Raw genomic sequence first — 22,955 nt, 5'->3', positions numbered from 1 at the left:
ATAAAACAATAAAAGCATCATGTAAACATGCGGAAGTTTAGTTCATTTATGTCAGTTATCTAGCAAATTAATGACGTATCGTTACTGTTAAAAAAGATAAAAAAAATAAATAAATAAGAAGGATGAGTAAAGAATCAATTTGATTTGTTATTAATTATTAAAAAAAAAAAGCGGTCGTTTTCATAATAATAGCAGCATATTCCAACGTCTCTAACCAAAATCACGTTTATTTTTTCTCTCTCAAAATGCAACTACATGTATGCGTTCTTTAAATATTGCATATTGATATTCAAATTTTAGTAAAAAATTCTTTAACATTAACAAATCTTATGAGTTGGTGTTAAAATATTTACTTTCAAGCCTTAGTCTTAGAACAGCTGATAAATGAAGTATATTATGATGACTCGGTGGGTCATTATTTCCGATCTAAATTATATTTACATTTTGTACCATAAAAATGACAATATTTAACTAAAACAGAGATAAACATCGTAAGAAGTTATGTCCACTTAAATGTACAAGTATACACTAGATAAAGGTCATGAGGGAAAGTTGTGGGCAGACGACAGGAACATAGCATTGTAGTCAGACAATGTTACACCTTATACAGGTAATTACGTACCTGTAATCTATGACGTAAACTGGTGTTTTACCTTTCAAATAATTGCATGTTTATTGCAGAAAAAACTTTTCGTGATGAGGGATGTTTTAGTGCGGAACATAACATAACTTACATAACTTTATATTTCGATTTCATTGTTTGAATGTGAACGGAATTTTATATTTGTGAGGAAATAATTTTACTTCGACAATTAAATTATAAAGTAAGGTCAGTATGTCAATTATATTTGTCACGGTAACATTAACTTTACATTTATTACCAATTAAGGTACTGTATATATTTTGTATATAAAGAACACAACAACATACGAGGAACTGACTGGAGTCTGACATTCTGCTGTACGCAATACTATCAATATATAAAAGTTTGAAGTTTGAATGATATTTGCACAATAGAGAAAAGTGGTCAAAAATTGCTGAATAAGTACCAAGAAAAACAAAGCATTATAGAAAAAACTTGATAAAAGAAAATAAGAAGTAGAGAAAAATTGACCAAGAAAATTTAGAATTGAGAAAAATGGACCAAGAAAATTAAGAATAGAGAATATTTGAGCGCTAAAACATATACTAGAAAGATTAAGGAAATATGGGCTAAAACATATAGAATACAGAAATTAATGTCCCCAAATCCAGACCCTCATAAATATTGTTTTTCTTGAAGCCCATATAAGACGTTAGTTGAAACATATTCTATTATTGCATATGACATATGACAAATGAATTAGACACATCATGTTTTACAAATTAGTAACGTCTTCTCTCCAAAAATATACACATCAATAATAACAGAAAGGAACATTACATATATCTGACATTAACCAACTATTTATAATAACGTGGGTCCATGTAGTTCAGTACAAAACGAATGTATCAATCTGAAGACATTTAATGGACCTAAATTGTTGTAAACTTTTCCACTAGAATTACCTCTGACATATTGTAAATTTAGACAAAGTGCAAAAATATATGCCTCCGGGTGCGGGAATTTCTCGCTACATTGAAGACCTGTTGGTGACCTTCTGCTGTTGTTTTTTATTTGGTCGGGTTGTTGTCTCTTTGACACATTCCCCATTTCCATTCTCAATTTTCAGTCTTTAAAATGAGCGACCTTGTGTAGCATGTAGATTTACAGATATTATTTTTATAAACATGATTATTTCAAAATTCTCTTTGACGTTCATCGTAATTGTTTGACATGACAGTATATATATGTGCACCAGCCTTGCTGCATAATGCTTTTTGTTACTGCCATTCAAAAAACAATACGCTGTTGCAATGAACTAAGGATGTTTTTGTTAATATACATGGCGTAATACGAACTGAGATATATAAATATAATATATGAACGTCTGTAATATAAGGTTGATATATCATGCATCCCTAAAATCTGTGATAAAAAATAATGATAATATTGTTAAAGTAATCATGTAATTATGTATTGTCATATACTGTAATAGATATAGTTGACTCATACTTTACGATTTACAAATATAAGGGGGAAATGCATTCGGTGTTAAACAGTAATTCATGGCAAGAAAAAGAAAACACTTATGGCAAAGTCCATATACTGCTCAAAATACAGAATCGTATTGCACGATCATTTTGTTTTGCGTAAAATAAAAATTCGATTGATTTACAATGTTTAAACAGAATTTTTGAAATGTTATACTTTCTGACAGCTCTGTATTAAACGTCGTTAAATGCATAAACGGTACTAATGTTAATTCACCACATTTTGGCAGATAATGTCTCTCCAGTGAGACTCGAGTGCAAACTATTGGATAACCAAACCTGTACAAATGTTAAAGAATGGTTCAATCTAAAAAAGGACCTAAAATTTTGACAATGCAAAGTTTGCTAGGTTGTTCATATGTGAGGATGTCAGATTTGTACCTACAGGCTCATTCATATTAATACAGTCGATAAAGATAATTGTATTATATCTAAATCATAAATCAATCATTGTAATACTACCTAGGATAGGGAAAATCAATCATTGTAATACTACCTAGGGTAGGGAAAATCAATCATTGTAATACTACCTAGGATAGGGAAAATCAATCATTGTAATACTACCTAGGGTAGGGAAAATCAATCATTGTAATACTACCTAGGATAGGGAAAATCAATCATTGTAATACTACCTAGGATAGGGAAAATCAATCATTGTAATACTACCTAGGATAGGGAAAATCAATCATTGTAATACTACCTAGGGTAGGGAAAATCAATCATTGTAATACTACCTAGGATAGGGAAAATCAATCATTGTAATACTACCTAGGATAGGGAAAATCAATCATTGTAATACTACCTAGGATAGGGAAAATCAATCATTATAATACTACCTAGGATAGGGAAAATCAATCATTGTAATACTACCTAGGATAGGGAAAATCAATCATTGTAATACTACCTAGGATAGGGAAAATCAATCATTGTAATACTACCTAGGATAGGGAAAATCAATCATTGTAATACTACCTAGGATAGGGAAAATCAATCATTGTAATACTACCTAGGATAGGGAAAATCAATCATTGTAATACTACCTAGGATAGGGAAAATCAATCATTGTAATACTACCTAGGATAGGGAAAATCAATCATTGTAATACTACCTAGGATAGGGAAAATCAATCATTGTAATACTACCTAGGGTAGGGAAAATCAATCATTATAATACTACCTAGGGTAGGGAAAATCAATCATTGTAATACTACCTAGGATAGGGAAAATCAATCATTGTAATACTACCTAGGGTAGGGAAAATCAATCATTATAATACTACCTAGGGTAGGGAAAATCAATCATTGTAATACTACCTAGGATAGGGAAAATCAATCATTATAATACTACCTAGGATAGGGAAAATCAATCATTGTAATACTACCTAGGATAGGGAAAATCAATCATTGTAATACTACCTAGGATAGGGAAAATCAATCATTGTAATACTACCTAGGATAGGGAAAATCAATCATTGTAATACTACCTAGGATAGGGAAAATCAATCATTGTAATACTACCTAGGATAGGGAAAATCAATCATTGTAATACTACCTAGGATAGGGAAAATCAATCATTGTAATACTACCTAGGATAGGGAAAATCAATCATTGTAATACTACCTAGGATAGGGAAAATCAATCATTGTAATACTACCTAGGATAGGGAAAATCAATCATTGTAATACTACCTAGGATAGGGAAAATCAATCATTGTAATACTACCTAGGATAGGGAAAATCAATCATTGTAATACTACCTAGGATAGGGAAAATCAATCATTGTAATACTACCTAGGATAGGGAAAATCAATCATTGTAATACTACCTAGGATAGGGAAAATCAATCATTGTAATACTACCTAGGGTAGGGAAAATCAATCATTGTAATACTACCTAGGGTAGGGAAAATCAATCATTGTAATACTACCTAGGGTAGGGAAAATCAATCATTGTAATACTACCTAGGGTAGGGAAAATCAATCATTGTAATACTACCTAGGGTAGGGAAAATCAATCATTGTAATACTACCTAGGATAGGGAAATACTACCTAGGATAGGGAAAATCAATCATTGTAATACTACCTAGGATAGGGAAAATCAATCATTGTAATACTACCTAGGATAGGGAAAATCAATCATTGTAATACTACCTAGGATAGGGAAAATCAATCATTGTAATACTACCTAGGATAGGGAAAATCAATCATTGTAATACTACCTAGGATAGGGAAAATCAATCATTGTAATACTACCTAGGATAGGGAAAATCAATCATTGTAATACTACCTAGGATAGGGAAAATCAATCATTGTAATACTACCTAGGGTAGGGAAAATCAATCATTGTAATACTACCTAGGATAGGGAAAATCAATCATTGTAATACTACCTAGGGTAGGGAAAATCAATCATTGTAATACTACCTAGGATAGGGAAAATCAATCATTGTAATACTACCTAGGATAGGGAAAATCAATCATTGTAATACTACCTAGGGTAGGGAAAATCAATCATTGTAATACTACCTAGGGTAGGGAAAATCAATCATTGTAATACTACCTAGGATAGGGAAAATCAATCATTGTAATACTACCTAGGGTAGGGAAAATCAATCATTGTAATACTACCTAGGATAGGGAAAATCAATCATTGTAATACTACCTAGGATAGGGAAAATCAATCATTGTAATACTACCTAGGGTAGGGAAAATCAATCATTGTAATACTACCTAGGATAGGGAAAATCAATCATTGTAATACTACCTAGGATAGGGAAAATCAATCATTGTAATACTACCTAGGATAGGGAAAATCAATCATTGTAATACTACCTAGGATAGGGAAAATCAATCATTGTAATACTACCTAGGATAGGGAAAATCAATCATTGTAATACTACCTAGGATAGGGAAAATCAATCATTGTAATACTACCTAGGATAGGGAAAATCAATCATTGTAATACTACCTAGGATAGGGAAAATCAATCATTGTAATACTACCTAGGATAGGGAAAATCAATCATTGTAATACTACCTAGGGTAGGGAAAATCAATCATTGTAATACTACCTAGGGTAGGGAAAATCAATCATTGTAATACTACCTAGGGTAGGGAAAATCAATCATTGTAATACTACCTAGGGTAGGGAAAATCAATCATTGTAATACTACCTAGGATAGGGAAATACTACCTAGGATAGGGAAAATCAATCATTGTAATACTACCTAGGATAGGGAAAATCAATCATTGTAATACTACCTAGGATAGGGAAAATCAATCATTGTAATACTACCTAGGATAGGGAAAATCAATCATTGTAATACTACCTAGGATAGGGAAAATCAATCATTGTAATACTACCTAGGATAGGGAAAATCAATCATTGTAATACTACCTAGGATAGGGAAAATCAATCATTGTAATACTACCTAGGATAGGGAAAATCAATCATTGTAATACTACCTAGGGTAGGGAAAATCAATCATTGTAATACTACCTAGGATAGGGAAAATCAATCATTGTAATACTACCTAGGGTAGGGAAAATCAATCATTGTAATACTACCTAGGATAGGGAAAATCAATCATTGTAATACTACCTAGGATAGGGAAAATCAATCATTGTAATACTACCTAGGGTAGGGAAAATCAATCATTGTAATACTACCTAGGGTAGGGAAAATCAATCATTGTAATACTACCTAGGATAGGGAAAATCAATCATTGTAATACTACCTAGGGTAGGGAAAATCAATCATTGTAATACTACCTAGGATAGGGAAAATCAATCATTGTAATACTACCTAGGATAGGGAAAATCAATCATTGTAATACTACCTAGGGTAGGGAAAATCAATCATTGTAATACTACCTAGGATAGGGAAAATCAATCATTGTAATACTACCTAGGATAGGGAAAATCAATCATTGTAATACTACCTAGGATAGGGAAAATCAATCATTGTAATACTACCTAGGATAGGGAAAATCAATCATTGTAATACTACCTAGGATAGGGAAAATCAATCATTGTAATACTACCTAGGATAGGGAAAATCAATCATTGTAATACTACCTAGGATAGGGAAAATCAATCATTGTAATACTACCTAGGATAGGGAAAATCAATCATTGTAATACTACCTAGGATAGGGAAAATCAATCATTGTAATACTACCTAGGGTAGGGAAAATCAATCATTGTAATACTACCTAGGGTAGGGAAAATCAATCATTGTAATACTACCTAGGGTAGGGAAAATCAATCATTGTAATACTACCTAGGATAGGGAAAATCAATCATTGTAATACTACCTAGGGTAGGGAAAATCAATCATTGTAATACTACCTAGGATAGGGAAAATCAATCATTGTAATACTACCTAGGGTAGGGAAAATCAATCATTGTAATACTACCTAGGGTAGGGAAAATCAATCATTGTAATACTACCTAGGATAGGGAAAATCAATCATTGTAATACTACCTAGGATAGGGAAAATCAATCATTGTAATACTACCTAGGATAGGGAAAATCAATCATTGTAATACTACCTAGGATAGGGAAAATCAATCATTGTAATACTACCTAGGATAGGGAAAATCAATCATTATAATACTACCTAGGATAGGGAAAATCAATCATTGTAATACTACCTAGGGTAGGGAAAATCAATCATTGTAATACTACCTAGGGTAGGGAAAATCAATCATTGTAATACTACCTAGGATAGGGAAAATCAATCATTGTAATACTACCTAGGATAGGGAAAATCAATCATTGTAATACTACCTAGGATAGGGAAAATCAATCATTGTAATACTACCTAGGATAGGGAAAATCAATCATTATAATACTACCTAGGATAGGGAAAATCAATCATTGTAATACTACCTAGGATAGGGAAAATCAATCATTATAATACTACCTAGGATAGGGAAAATCAATCATTGTAATACTACCTAGGATAGGGAAAATCAATCATTGTAATACTACCTAGGATAGGGAAAATCAATCATTATAATACTACCTAGGATAGGGAAATTCATTATAATACTACCTAGGATAGGGAAAATCAATCATTGTAATACTACCTAGGATAGGGAAAATCAATCATTGTAATATTACCTAGGATAGGGAAAATCAATCATTGTAATATTACCTAGGATAGGGAAAAGGTGTCATATCGAAATCTGAATATTTGTTTGTTTCATGGACCTTATTCATTTTACCACGTACAGGGCCAACATTAATATTCCAATTACTGGCGACAACACCTCAACCCCCCCCCCCCCCCCCCTTAAAAAAACCCCGACCTTTCTATACATCTTTTCCATCCAAGTCAAAAATTTTAAAAGTAAACCATCATAGGTCAAAGTACGGTCTTCAACACAGAGCCTAGATTCACACCGACCAACAAGCCATAAAAGGCTCCAAAATAACTAGTTCAAAATGATTTAAACGGGAAAACCAACGGTTTAATCTATATAAACACTTATATAATAAACCACATCAATAAACGACAATTACTAAACATCAGAATCCTTGGTATGGAACAGTGGGCTTAAAATAATATAGATCCATTCACTTATATTTATGTTAGCCCGTTATTACTTAACTGCTACGACAATAACCCCTTCTCTAAATACCAATCCTCCTAATTTGGAATGGAACCATGTGCTAAAATTTCATACACTTATACTTTAGTTATTGTCCTATAGTTCATATGTGTCAGTACATGTATTTACACACACTGTTTAATATAAATAGTATGACGTAAAACTAATGACCATTAAAACAATTATTTGTAATGAGTGTGCCACAAAAGTTTTAATAAAAAGATACACGTCAAAAATGAAAAATGTTGTTGTTGAACATTTTTTTTTTAATAAATTAAAACACAAACTGGTGATTAGTTTGATATAAGTTGTGTTCCATGTTTGACTAGTGAATGGTTATGTGTACGTTTAAGGAGGGAAGGTGATTCATTTCCACTTCCGTTCTTTTAAACAAAACTGCATATTAAGAAGACCTACGAAGATAACGATCCTAAAATGCATTAACCAGATTAAACAAACTACCCTAAATTCCATGTTAATATATCCGTTGCTATTTCTGCAAAATTTCACAGTGAGACAAAGAAACAGTTTAGTGTGGTGTTTATCTAATTCATGTAAGTTGTTGAATTTTGAACTCGTTAGGTTCGGTTTATAAACGGTGGATAGGGTAAGCATTTTCTGACAAAAGTAGCCCATTCTTATTGTAAGTTGTTAATTGTGTTATTCATTCGTCTGATTAGTTTAAGCTTTTGATTTGGTCATTTGCGTTGGGACTTTTCGTTTAGCATTTTGTTCGCAGTTCGATATTTTTGTTACTTAACTATTTTCTAGAACAAAGCAAAAATTGGTCAATAAAACAGCATGCTTGTCTCGCATGTTTAAACGACAAACCCCGAATTCAGAATGTATTATAGAAACTAATCAACACTATGAACATGGAAGCTTCTACATCACTTTTAGCGAGCGTTGTCTCATTTGGCAATCATACCTAATCTTCTTATTTTATTTAGAACTAAATCGACTAAATCGGACCACAACTTTAAGATAAACTAACTTTATATTAAGAACGGACGAACAGACGGACGGACTCGCAGATAGGGAAATAAAAACCCATATACTATCATAAAAATATGGAATAGATATGGAATTTTGTTTTAAAACTTTCTCGATATTGTAAGACATTAACCGAACGAATACTTCTTAACCCGACACAGCAACTACTTGTTAGGTCAAATTACAGAAAACGGATCAAATCACAGATTTTATTAGATTTTGCAGTAAAATTTTATTTTCTGAAATATTATTAAAATAATTCTTCTTTATATTAATATAGATATAAACACAACGTAAAAATGTTGTAAAATCATAAAAACATTCAATTCCCAACTATATATTGTTCTTTAAAATGAATATATAGCTACATAAATTAACGTTTGAATGATTTGACTTTAATGACAGGGTTTGACAGATGTATAACCACAGTACGAAATCGGTGATCCTGTGCAATCTATCTGGCTACAGCATAGAGAACTTCAAGATATAGACTGGGTGTTTAAGCGGAAAATTTAATTTTTATATAGTTTTCCACAGATTTTACATTTTTCCAATACAAATGTTTAACCTTTTTATTGAATTTAATTCAGTGATATACTAGGAAATATTACAGCTAAATTATTTTACTTCTTCGATTTTCGAGTTCAACATATCCAAATAGATTTAAAACTTTTGTAAAATTCTGCGATGTAGCCTTTTTATTTTTGATATTGCGGTTCTTGTAATTATCCTTGATATACACTTTATTTGAAGTAAGAATCTTGTGGTCTCGGGGAATCTATGACCATGAAACCTCGTTAAAACTTTGGACATTTAATGTAAAATAAAAGACGAATAATGTCATTATCTACAAGTTTAACTTTTCCTTTGAATCGGTGGAAATGACAAATCATCTCATTTATACATGACTGAATAAAGGAAGTAAATTAATTTTTTTAAACGTATTTTTTCTCGATAATAGATAAAAACGATTTATTTATTATGGTATGTTTACAGGTCATCTTACATTTAACTTTACCGAGAAGAAATTTGATTTTGGTTTGCTTGTCTATCAATTTCAAAAGAAACTGGTAATTTATGTTTCCATAAAATACTGATAAACTCATATTTGACAAAACGCCAAACGTAAAAAGGAAACATTTGTGTCAAACGTATGCTGTATACAAATATAGATCTTAATGTTATATTTGTTTCTGTCCCATCCAAATATTTTGTACTTGAAATAAGGAAATAACGCGATACATAATTGTGTTCAACATACAAATATCCAAATATGGTCTGGTTTTCTTTCTTATGTATTCATTCATTAGTTTATTTTACTTTCATAAATCACTTAACTTAACGATAGGTATTTTTCAAACAATAAATATATAAGGAAGATAATACAATGTTAAAACGAACGTGTTGAAAAGGCTTTGTCTCTGATTGTAAAGCTTTTTGTGTAATAATCTATTGGTTACAATTATCTCATTATTTTCGTTTCCATTCATCCTACCGATAATGTTCAGATGTTTGAGGAAGACGAGGTAAATGCAGACAATGATTGTTATTAAAATATTATAATCGAATTTCGTGTCTTTTATTTATTTACAAAAGTGAATAATGCTTACTAATACATGATAATATTAGAACAAAAATGATTTTTTGAAAAATACTCTCTCTCGGTTTTTAAAATTTTCAATGGCATTTTTCGAAATACATATTTTTTATTTCCGTTTTTCATGCATAATACGATCCTGGGAATTGAAAGAGTCACAAAAAGTGCATAAATTGACTACTAATTGAAAAGTAACAAATTCAGGCACAACACAACACTATCTTAAACATCACAAGAGTCCAAAACATTTCAATCATTGTTTGTCACTTGAGTTTCTCGCTGCATTGAAGGCCCCATTGGTTGCCTTCGACTGTTGTCTGCTGTCTGCTCTATGGTCATGTTGTTGTCCTTACATTGAAGGCCCCATTGGTTGCCTTCGCCTGTCGTCTGCTCTATGGTTATGTTGTTGTCCTTGACACGTTCCCCATTTCCTATTTTAGTTTTATTAATATTATTTTGATATGTAAGTGCTAAATACTCTAAGGTTAAATCAAAGATGCAAAAGCTTTGGATCTGTTTGATTAATCTCGACTATCACCATTCTTTGCACGTGACTTTCCCAATCCTTCCATATATGACGAAATGTGACAGTAGTTTGCCCCTTTTTTGTTATGGGCTATGTTTGTTTAGTGATTCCTTTTTCGTCAGTGCATACGTCCCAGCCATTTTGATATGGAGATAGAAGACATTGTTGTTGTTCTAGATAGATAAGGAAATTAAGCTGTTAAGTAAAACGCAACCGGCTAACATAGACGTTTATTTTAGTGAAAGTTGGTCAGTATAGAAAAAGTGAAAATAACGCTCTGCGCTCGTTTTTTGATACCTCGATACGAGTGAGGGATATATTGTTTTACTCTGGTTGTCAATTTCTTATATATATATATATATATTGTATCGTAGAGAAAACTTTATAAGTATGTTTTGCATTGAAGACCCATTGGTGGCTTTCGGTTGTTGTCTGCTCTATTGTCCGGTTGTTGTCTCTTTGACGGATTCCCCATTTACATTCTCAATTTTATTTACTTGCGTCTGATCCATTTTGCTTTGAGCAAATAAAATATAGTTAAATTAAAAAACTAAATCGGTCCATCCCTTAATCTTCGTCAAAATTCAAAATGTCATTGCGACTACCAAATCTGATTTCCAACTGTAATTTGTTAAGCATGGTATTTGGTTTCGTTCAATATTTTGTGTGTAAATTAGTCCCTTAGTTTTCTTATAAAAAAAAAGAAGATGTGGTATGATTGCCAATGAGACAACTATCCACAAAAGACCAAAATGACACAAACATTTACAATTATAGGTCACCGTACGGCCTTCAACAATAAGCAAAACCCATACCGCATATAGTCAGCTATAAAAGGCCCCGATAAGACGATGTATAACAATTCAAACGGGAAAACTAACGGCCTTATTTATGTAAAAAAAATGAACGAAAAACAAATATGTAACACATAAACAAACGACAACCACTGAATAAACAAGCTCCTGACTTTGGGACAGGCACATACATAAATAATGTGGCGGGGTTAAACATGTTAGCGGGATCCCAACCCTCTCCCTAATCTGGGACAGTGGTATAACAGTACAACATAAAAACGAACTATAAATATCAGTTGAAAAAGGATTAACTCATCAGATGGACCAAAGTATAAGTGGACGTGGCCGGGTACTTATACATCCCGACACAAAAAGACACAATGAACATATCTGAGAGTACTCGCAGTTATCTGACAGCTAGTTCAAAGCCACTAACAACTAATAAAAAAATCTTGCATCTAATAGATCGGTTCAAATGATGAATCAGAGGTCTGCAATTTATAGATAATGTTTACTTTCGTATATAAGTATCTAGTGTTGCAAATACTTAAAGTTAGTATATACTAGATTATGAAAGATTTAAAATAAATAAATGCAATTATTACCGGATGACTAATAACGTCCAAACAATTACCGATAAAAGATGTTTTACGTTGAAGTCACTGTTGAACTCATGAAGCGTTATGTTTAGTGCCCCTTATTAACATTGTATGTGGTCTCTTTTTTTGTGTCTTATTCTCTGGTTTACTTAATAGCTTGTAACCTAATCTATCTTCTGTCGCTTTGTGTTTTTAAAGGTGTGGTAGTTTTCCCTTTTGAAGTTGTCGCATTTGCTATTGAGTAGTTATTTTTGTTTCTTATTTTCCTAACACAACCATGTTGTTGCTCACTATCAAAATAGTTCATTTAGTTTGTCTGACCTTTGTCTTGTTTATATTTTATCTTTGTTTTTATTCAATCTCATGCATCTTTATTTATATCACTGTCAAATCTCTGTCTACCGTTTAATCATGCATTGTTTGTGGTTTTAAAACAAAATCTCGTCATACCATAACAATATCACTTCCTTGTGTCATCTTCCTTTGCATTGTACAACCTGTTCGGTTAATTAGTATATTTAGTAATTCAGATCTAGATGGAATTTTTTCTCATGTTGTCATTGCTCTTCCTCGGGCTGTGTTTCAGAACCACAAACAAGAGGTAAATATTGTAAAACATATATATATCTAGCAACTAGGTATAAAAATATTGAATTTTATAGTTTTTAAACGGGGTGAAAAATAGTTTGTTGAAATTGAAGAACAGACAGTTAAAATTTGTACACAGTTACTGTAATTTGCTGTTAATTTCTTTTTTAAATAGTTAATTCATTATTAAGTTTATTTTAATTGTTCAGTTATCAATTATCTTTTCGTTTATTGACGATAACGTGTGATGTATGGAATATTAAACACAAAAAGGGAGAAACACATGAAGACACTTTTTATTACCTTTTTGAAAACTGTATATTTACTAAGGAAACCGACACGTCAGATTTTTGAAAGCAACTTGTTCTATTTTATAAAGTCAAGACAAGTTCCAAATAATAATATATGTTCACCAGTTAAACATGTTCAAAATCTACAAAATAGAAACCCATCTCTATCTGTCAAAAATGATGATACTACCAATGCAATTCGAGTGTTTCTCCTGGAGATGTAAATACTCCAAAAAAAATGCCATGATATGAAAATGGGAAGTTTACAATTGGAAAAAACTTAAATATATTTGCTTTACATCCTTAATTGCAGACACATGACATATGTAAAACGGCAATAGATTATGTGTTCTGTCAAGTCAGTACTAATGAAAGCCACAAAATAATTCGAGTATTCCAATGATGGTAGTTTACAGAGAGAAATAAGATAAAAGATAAAATAAATAAACAAATAATGAATTTAAACGAAAAATAGCGGAAATAATATAAAAAGTAAGATGGTTACGAAAGCACTAAAAATAAAAGATTATTGAATGGTGACTCAGACTTCACCATCGTGTTTTGAAACTAAGACTTTAAAAACGATTATTTAAAATCTTTATCTTTACGTCACGAGTTTTTGTTTATCAATTGTGTGGTCAAATCTATGTTACATTAATTACTGCACATGTTACGTTGTATTCTCACTGATTAAATATGTAAACTGTAAACATAGGATACGGGGATTGTGGACGTTTTCACACAAAGCTTTTAACCTTCTATGGTCTTGTTTGTAATTGTTCACTGAAGCGTGACATACCTTCCTGCTAAAGAAACATATAATGATAAGGTATGATGAAACATCTGTATTATAACAATGTGGTTATTCAACGTTATCGTGAAAGTATAAGATATATAATACTAAGTACTAGATATATAAAACTTCCATGCTCTCACATTACATTCTGTTTCTTTTTATAACATAGAATTTCGCTTTTAATATGTCATAAAGATACAGATTATTGATATAATTTATGTATACAGCATTTTTAAACTCTACGTAAATAAAAACAAAACAAAAAAACATGTATAATTGTAAATTTGTAAAGCCTTAAAATATACAATATGAACACGTCTTTAGCCTGTTATGAGAAAGGAGTATTTTGGAAATGATTATTCTGGCCTTTTAAAACTGAAAAAAATTAACCGGACCGAAATATGACGATTATGAAAATTTTGCCGTTCAAAATACAGGAAATAATTCTTAAAAAAAATAAGGTGACTGTAATAATTAATTCGGATCTAAGAGAAAACTCTTTGAATGTGACATATAGCTGTATCATACTGGACAAACTTTTATCTAATGAACAGGTAGTTGGCTAACTTTTTTGTATTAGATGTAGTCTTCTCATATCAGAGGCATCAGCCCCAAACACATGAAACGATAACATCTGATTTTCATGGCAGTAATCAATTATTTAAAATCATAACACAGGAATAGTATCATCTCAAATATTCCTGATGCAGCGACGCTCGTAAAAAATGTTCTGTAGCAATGGATTCGAAAATAAATGTTATTATCGTCTTATATACTTAACGACTTTAGAAACGCAACACTCATTTTGTTGATTTTTTTTACAAATCTTGTTTGATTCTCTTATAACTTATGTTCATGCTTATCATACTTCTTTCTCCTTACAAAAAATAAAAATCTGACTTTCCTTTGGTTATTGAACATACCGAATTTTTGAAGTCGCACGAATTTCTTAAAGCGAAATTTTGGACCCATGAAAGATTGTTTCAGGTTTTTTTTTGCTTTTCGAAACAGTTTTTTCAATCTATTGCCTCACTTCATTCAGTTTAAAAGTGGTGCATCTCCATTTTGCCAAGACTGAGAAATAAAAAAACTGAATTATCCCTTAAGAATACTGCAAACAGGAAAAAATAACGTGCTGCAACCATACTTTATGACTTCAGAAACTCGTCTAATTGTCCTTACGACAACGATACAAGTAGACCAGATTTGTTTCTGGCCACCAATGAACAGATTAACGTGTAGGGACAACGAAACGTCAACAGAATTTGAATACGCAACGTCATTTGCAAGACATGTTTACGACCGCAACGTCAACTGCTAATCAAACTGCCGAGTGCCATTGAGTACATGCCATAAATATTTCCCATCAACTGAAGTGCCAAAGAATCGACTGAAGTGAACCTTTAAAGCCCTTAAGTTCCAACCGTATAATTGCAACAACCAATTAATGGGTTGAACAAATGCAAAATCAGAATGTATAAAACAGAACCTAAAACATGTCAGACAGAATTTGTTGACCTTTCTGACAATAATTTTGGCGTTTGTAACAGGCAGTCATCGCGTTTGACGGCGGCACATTCATTCAAAAATAACATAAAAATAATCTAGTGTTGCGTTTCTAAGGTCGGTCAGTATATATGCTGTTATAAATACTGGGCTAGCTTGTCTTTTTCTGGTGTTTAATTTCCAAAAACTTAATTGTCTCAACAATCTAGAAAACAATATATCCTGTACTGCATTAATTTATACTCATATTACAGTAAATGAAGTTGTAAATTTGAAATATAGAAAATAATAATATAGTGACTTTACCTTTGATTATTTTCTGTCTTTTCCAGATGACGAGGAACATTTTAGTTGCGTTACTGTTACTACTTGTAAATGACGGTAAGATGTTTGCGTTTTTATAAAGGTATTAATTCAAATGTCTAAATTTTCTACATAATAAAGGCAACAGTAGTATACCGCTGTTCAAAACTCATAAATCCATGGACAAAAAAACAAAATCGGGGAAACAAACTAAAATCGAGGGAAACGCATTAAATATAAGAGGAGAACAACGGCACAGCACTAAAATGTAACACACACAGAAACGGACCAAGCTTCAGACAAAATACCTCGAGAATAACAAATATAACCAAATATATGAATTTGGGATAGACAAGTACCGTGACACTTCTTATCGCATTGTGAATTTACACTCAGAAATAAGAGAAAACAAACGACGCAACGTTAAAATGTAACACACAGAGAAACGAACTATAATATAACAATGGCCATATTCCTGACTTGGTACAGGAATATACATAATCTACTCTCTTTTGTAGTAAATTTAGACATTTGAATTAATACCTCCATTCTTTTTAATTCTGTGTTTTAATTCATCTTTCCTATATGTAATGATGTTCTTTGGCAGGTTTTGGACACAACAATGGTGTACACTCACACTTTTTAATATGGCGTAACAAATTATATTTTCAATTACTACTGAAGAAAGTTGTAAAAAGCAAGTAATGATCAAACAAAATTGATGCCACGGTGAATTTGTTGCAAAATATGCGCATTTCTAGAATTAGTAAGTTATCAAATCAGAAATACCTTGCCATTATTTCCTTATTATTGAAAGTAGATTATATGGTATGTTATGAATCCGTATCATAAACTTATCATAAAATGTTACTTGTCATTTGGTATAAATCAATGTCTCCCTGATTATTTGCACTTATACCAATCTTTTATTTCTTTATTGAATTAAAGTAAAATCACAAAAATACTGAACTCCGAGAAAAAAATCAAAACGGAAAGTACCTTATCAAATGGAAAGAATCACAAGCTTAAACACATCAAACGAATGGATAACAACTGTCATTTTCTTTACTAGGTACATGCATTTTATTATGAAGAACATGATGGATTGAACCTAGCTAGCCAAACCTCTCACTTGTATGACAGTCGCATCAAATTCCATTATATTGACAACGATGCGTGAACAAAACAAACAGACATTAAAAGTAAAAATGTCAGAAATAGGAGTACAGCATTCAACCTTGTGTTATAATCTTAATCATTATGTAAAACAAACAAATATACAATGATAACATATTTCATTTCAGTTAAGTCAGGTTCCTATAAAAGAGTGTGTTACTTTACAAACTGGGCCCAGTATCGGGACGGAATAGGAAAGTATATGGCTAGTGATGTAGACCCAAATCTATGTACACATGTGGTCTATGCTTTCGCTAAAGTCACAGGAAACAGTATCGAACCATACGAATGGAACGATATCAATGAGTGGGGTAAGTTCATCAGAAATTGTGATAGAATATATTATAAAATTGACAACAACAGATTGGTTAATTTTGGATATTTATCTGTGTTTTTCTTCTTCTTATATTTTACCTATCGACTTCACTTCATAAGTTCAAAAATAAATGATATATTTTATATATATATATACAAAAAGTAAAAACACAAAAATACTGAACTCCGAGGAAAATTCAAAAAGGAAAATCCAAAATCAAAAGGCAAAATCAAAAGTCCAAACACATCAAACGAATGGATAACAACTGTCATATTCCTGACTTGGTACAGGCATTTTCTAATGTAGAAAATAGTGGATTGAAGCTGGTTTTATAGCTAGCTAAACCTCTCACTTGTATGACAGTCGCATCAAATTCCATTACATTGTCAACGATGTATGAACAAAACAAACATACTCAAAGAGTAAAAATGTCAAAAATATGGGTACAGCAGTCAATATTGTGTTATCATCTTAATATCACTATAAAAACAACAAATGTAACGAAGAATCACAAAAAGTCATACATCGAATTTAACATACTCATTTTGCTTTTCTTGTACCACTTAATTTATGTATATAAAGTCTACCCGTAAAGGAAAGAAGGTTTTCATTGCTGGTGTAAAAATGCGCGTTTGAAACTCGTACAGGTAGACATAAAAATAATTTTGTCATTCAAAGTATGAAGGCATACATACTTGCATCACTATAAAAACAACAAATGTAACGAAGAAGCACAAAAAGGCATACATCAAATTTAACATACTCATTTTGCTTTTTCTTATACCACTTAATTTATCTATATAAAGTCTACCCGTAAAGGATAGAAGATTTTAATTGCTGGTGTAAAATTGCGCGTTTGAAATTCGTACAGGTAGACATAAAAATAATTTTGTCGTTAAAAGTATGAAGGCATACATACTTGCATCACTATAAAAACGACAAATGTAACGAAGAAGCACAAAAAGGCATACATCAAATTTAACGTACTCATTTTGCTTTTCTTATACCACTTAATTTATCTATATAAAGTCTACCCGTAAAGGATAGAAGGTTTTAATTGCTGGTGTAAAATTGCGCGTTTGAAATTCACACAGGTAGACATAAAAATAATTGGTGCTGTATATTTTTTAAAATACACAAGAAATATTTATTTACCTAAGGAGCCTAATATTTTAATTTCGAAATATTTTATTTCTGTAATTATTTAGTATGATTTTTTTTGTGAGATAAATGTTTCTGATTTTATTGGACAGTCTTTTATAAATAATATTATTTCTATCTTAAATTTGTTTCAATAGCCAAAGGTCAGTATGAAATGATCCGTGATGTACGGATTAAAAATCCTGCTTTAAAGATACTGATAGCTATCGGAGGATGGAATCATGGCAGTTCACCGTTCACCAAGGTGGTAGCTAACCAACCAAATATAGACGCATTTGCTACAAATTCATTGACTTTCCTCAGAGCTAATAGTTTCGATGGCCTAGACCTTGACTGGGAATATCCTGCCAACAGAGGGAGTCCCCCTGAAGATAAACAAAGGTTCTCTCAATTAGTGAAGGTCAGTAAAGTTTTCAAATAGTTGGAATATATAGATAAATGATGACTTGTGTTGACAAATTTTGAAAATAAACGAATGAATGAATTGTGCACCTAAAATCTTGTAAAACTTAGATGTGGTAAAATTGCCAAAAAGACAACACTCCACGAGAGACAAATAACGTAAAAGATATCATCTATAGGTCACGTCTACTTTTTATAAAGATATCACTCTAATAAAAATAAAAGGGATGCTGAAACTTTATAGAGACAAAAAGCATATTCTTGTTATAGTTAAAGTTTTGAACTATAAAAATATAGTGTTTTGTGAAAAGAAACCAAATTTTCAAATGAATAATTGGTGAAACTCATCTTTCTCAAAACTTTCATTTCAAGAAAGGCAGCAACCATTTGACTTTAGGGGGGGGCTATGTTTTTTTGGAAAAAAAAGTTTGTTTCCAGTTTTTGGTGAACAAAATAATTTGTTTTGGACCATGAGAAAAAAAAATGTTTCACCCTCAGCTGCCACTATATGTAATGCTCAAATTGAAAGAAAAAAAATTGTTTTCGGTTTGTCGCATAAAAAAATAGATTGTTCTTCGCCAAAGGCGAAAAAAAATATTGTACAGAAAAAAAATCCATAGCCCCCACTAGATGACTAGAAAATCAAATGGTTGCTGCCTAACAATTCTCATAGATTAAGGAATCTAACAAAAATATAATGTACTATTGTACAGCTAGCATATATATAATATACATGTATTATAAAGGTATGGTTTTATATTTCAGACGTTACGTACAAAATATAACAATGAAGTATTAACTTCCGGTCGATCACGGCTTCTATTGACTGCTGCTGTGGCCGCAGGTCAGTCTACGATAGAAAGTGCTTATGAAATTAACATAATAGCGCAGTAAGTATCGTACCATAACAGCTCTATTGGGACCTTACAATAGTTATCAATTTCAACCTGTACCGTGAAGTGAAATCATAAAAATACTAAACTCGTGGGAAAATTCAAAATGGAAAGTCCCTAATCAAAAGGTAAAATCAAACGATAAAGCACATCAAATGAATGGACAACAACTGTCATATTCTGGGTACAGACACCTGGTATTTTAGCTAGCTAAACCTCTCACTTGTATGACAAAGTATGCAATTCTATTTTGTTGACGATGCGTGAACAAAACAGACATAACATATAGGTAAAAATTTCACAATAGGGGTACAGTAGTCACCACCGTGTCATAATCTCCAATAGAACAAATACTAACAAAGAAGCACAACAAACATATATCAAGTTAAACAATCACGTTCATTGCATACTTATTTTTTAATTTTATTTAAGTAGGTTAAAATCAACCCATACAGGTTTGACATATTTTAAGCCCTGTTATCGAAAGGCTAGATTAAATATCAGCTCTGGTGTAGAATTGCAGCAATTAGTTTTCATTAAAATTCATCAATTGCGGGGAAGTAAAAAGTAAAATCACAAAAATACTGAACTCAGAGGAAAATCAATACGGAAAGTCCATAATCACATGGCAAAATCAAATAACAAAACGCATCAAAAACGAATAGATAAGAACTGTCATATTCCTGACTTGGTACAGGCATTTTCAAATGTAGAAAATGGTTGATTAAACCTGGTTCTATAGCGCCAACCCTCTCTCTTTAATAACAGTCTCATCAAATTCCGTTATATTTACATGATGCGTTAAATAAACAGTCACAATTAATAAAATAGTCAAAATATGGGTACATCAGTCATCATCGCATAACAATTTTAAAAGGGACAATTTAACAGAACACAAAAACATCTATCTACGAACACATGGATTGACTTGAGTGTCTGACGTCATACAATTTGTATACGTCACATAAAGTTGTCGTTCAATGTGCATACAAACAGTTTTAAAATTTACATAGGCAATGTAAGCATACAGAGTTAAAAAATCAAAAGTATGTAAGAACAAATTACAGAAGTAAAGTAGTATCAATATCGAGTACTTATTTTTTCAAAGTTTATCGTAGAAACCCCCTCATTTTTTCAATCCGTAAATAAAGAAAGGTGAAAAGATTGCTAACCAGACACCAAATAATTTCAGTATCAGTGACCAGAATCTGTTTTTTTCTAGGCGCTTTCTAGCCTATGAAATGTTTAAAAGGTCAATACATGGCTTTGACGACTAAAAAGTTATATCACCAAAATACTGAACTAAGAGGAAAATTCATATTGGAAAGTCCTTAATTCAAAAACTCAAACACATCAAAAGAATGGACAACAACAAAAATTAAACAATATGTCGATCAGAAATCATTTCTTATTTAAAACTCAAAAGAAAAGTCCAACCACACCAACACAAAGCATTGATGGGTTTAACACAATTTGTCTTCCATGCCCTTGATTCAATATTTATATTATTACAGTACATAAAATGATTTCCATGCTTAATTGATTTAAAAAAAAAGGCATTTACAGTTAATTAGAATTATACGAGTTAATATCCCCCTAAGACAAAAGGATGTGACTCACTACGTTAAAGATAAGTCTAAAAGCAACACCGTGAAATAAACACAAAAGTCATGCTTTAATTTGATTTTACTGCACGGGATGCAAAAATAAGTACCCACAGTAGATCAACATAAGGAATACAAACAGATGTTCATGTTTGGATATTGTCACCCACGTTTAAGAAAAATTGCATGGACTGTGTAAAGGGTCGATCAGTTGTCAGCTGCAATTTACTATTTACACCTTTTTTTCATATAGCAGTCTGAATTTCTTTCCTTTATCCTGGTCAATTTACTTTTCCCATTCTGTTTGATGCTAGTTTGTGTTCTGGTCCTTAATATATGCGAACCATTTGTCACTGGACGGTAAGCCAACACTAATCAATCAGTTGAATGTCTTGTAAAATAAAATGTTGACCATCCTTTTTGTTTTCTTTGCAGACATTTAGATTTCATAAATCTCATGGCGTACGATTTGTTTAGTGATTATAACACCGTTACACAACATAACAGTCCTTTATACAAATCCATGGCTCCAAACGAGGCTTTTAATGTTGTAAGTATATAACAGAAATATAAAAAATCAATGGCTCCTAACGAAGCCTTTAATGTTGTAAGTATGTAGTAAAAGCGGGACGAAAGATACCAAAGGGATAGTCAAACTCATAAATCTAAAACAAACTGACAACGCCATGGCTAAAAATGAAAAAGACAAACAGAAAAACAATAGTACACATGACACAACATAGAAAACTAAAGAATAAACAACACGAACCCCACCAAAAACTAGGGGTGATCTCAAGTGCTCCGGAAGGGTAAGCAGATCCTGCTCCACATGTGGCAACCTTCGTGATGCTTATGTGATTACTAATCCGGTAAATAGTCTAATTCGGTAGGTCACATTCAAGAAAGGGAAGGGGATTGTAGTTACGACGTAAGGAACATATCCGATATCATTTGTGAAACGTTTATTCCATAACGGTCAACCAACTCGTGATGGCGTCCGTAAAATTTACGAAGGGATGATTTCAACTTCACCATTTGGAACTCTTGGTTTTATAGCTTTCTTGTGAGCAGTCAACCTCTATCAAGAAAATCATGATAGGAAATGCAAGCACGGGAATATCGTATCAATTGGGAGATATATACCCCGTATGCAGGTGCTGCTGAAATGTTGCTACTTAGAAATGGAAAGTTCACAATTGGAAAGCTGAAATCATCTCTTTTGTCGTAAAGTTTTGTTTTCAACCGACCCTCATGGTCAATTTCTAGATGTAAGTCAAGATATGAAGCCGACTTAACTGTATCTATAGTATCCTTTATCTCCAATTCGATGGGATAGATGCGTTTCACATAGTCACCAAATTTTGAATTGTTTAGTGAAAGAACGTCATCTAATAGCGGAAAGTATAGTTAAAGGATATTGCTAACTTCTTATCTTTCTTCCTATAGTAAAGTGACACAGATCCATTGATTCTAACGAAGCCTTCAGCCCTTCAATATTGTTATTACGAAATCATGGCTCATAACGAAGCCTTCTATGTAAAAAATCATATTATATTTAAATTTATGCACACCTATTGCTCCTAACGAAGCCTCCTCTAATATTATAAATATATATAAAAAAAAAAGATGTGGTATTGTTTTCAATCAGACAACTCTCCATATGAG

General features: G+C 31.9%; 1 protein-coding gene across 1 annotated transcript in view; it reads left to right on the top strand.

Annotated features, from left to right (window-relative positions):
- Nucleotides 1-459: 459 nt before the first annotated feature.
- LOC134726727 (uncharacterized) overlaps nucleotides 460-22,955 on the top strand; it is a 75,418-nt gene continuing 52,922 nt past the window's right edge. Inside the window, exons 1-6 of the mRNA XM_063591145.1 lie at nucleotides 460-610; nucleotides 15,768-15,816; nucleotides 17,043-17,225; nucleotides 18,529-18,791; nucleotides 19,559-19,683; nucleotides 21,726-21,840. Of these exons, the coding sequence (XP_063447215.1) occupies nucleotides 593-610; nucleotides 15,768-15,816; nucleotides 17,043-17,225; nucleotides 18,529-18,791; nucleotides 19,559-19,683; nucleotides 21,726-21,840 (753 nt within the window). The 5' untranslated portion in view covers nucleotides 460-592. The remainder of the gene's footprint in view (nucleotides 611-15,767; nucleotides 15,817-17,042; nucleotides 17,226-18,528; nucleotides 18,792-19,558; nucleotides 19,684-21,725; nucleotides 21,841-22,955) is intronic.

The sequence above is a fragment of the Mytilus trossulus genome, chromosome 7 (genome assembly GCF_036588685.1).
Source record: "Mytilus trossulus isolate FHL-02 chromosome 7, PNRI_Mtr1.1.1.hap1, whole genome shotgun sequence".
Classification (NCBI taxonomy): domain Eukaryota; kingdom Metazoa; phylum Mollusca; class Bivalvia; order Mytilida; family Mytilidae; genus Mytilus; species Mytilus trossulus.
The sequence above is the reverse complement of the archived record's forward strand: the minus strand, read 5'-3'. Positions and strand labels throughout refer to the sequence as shown.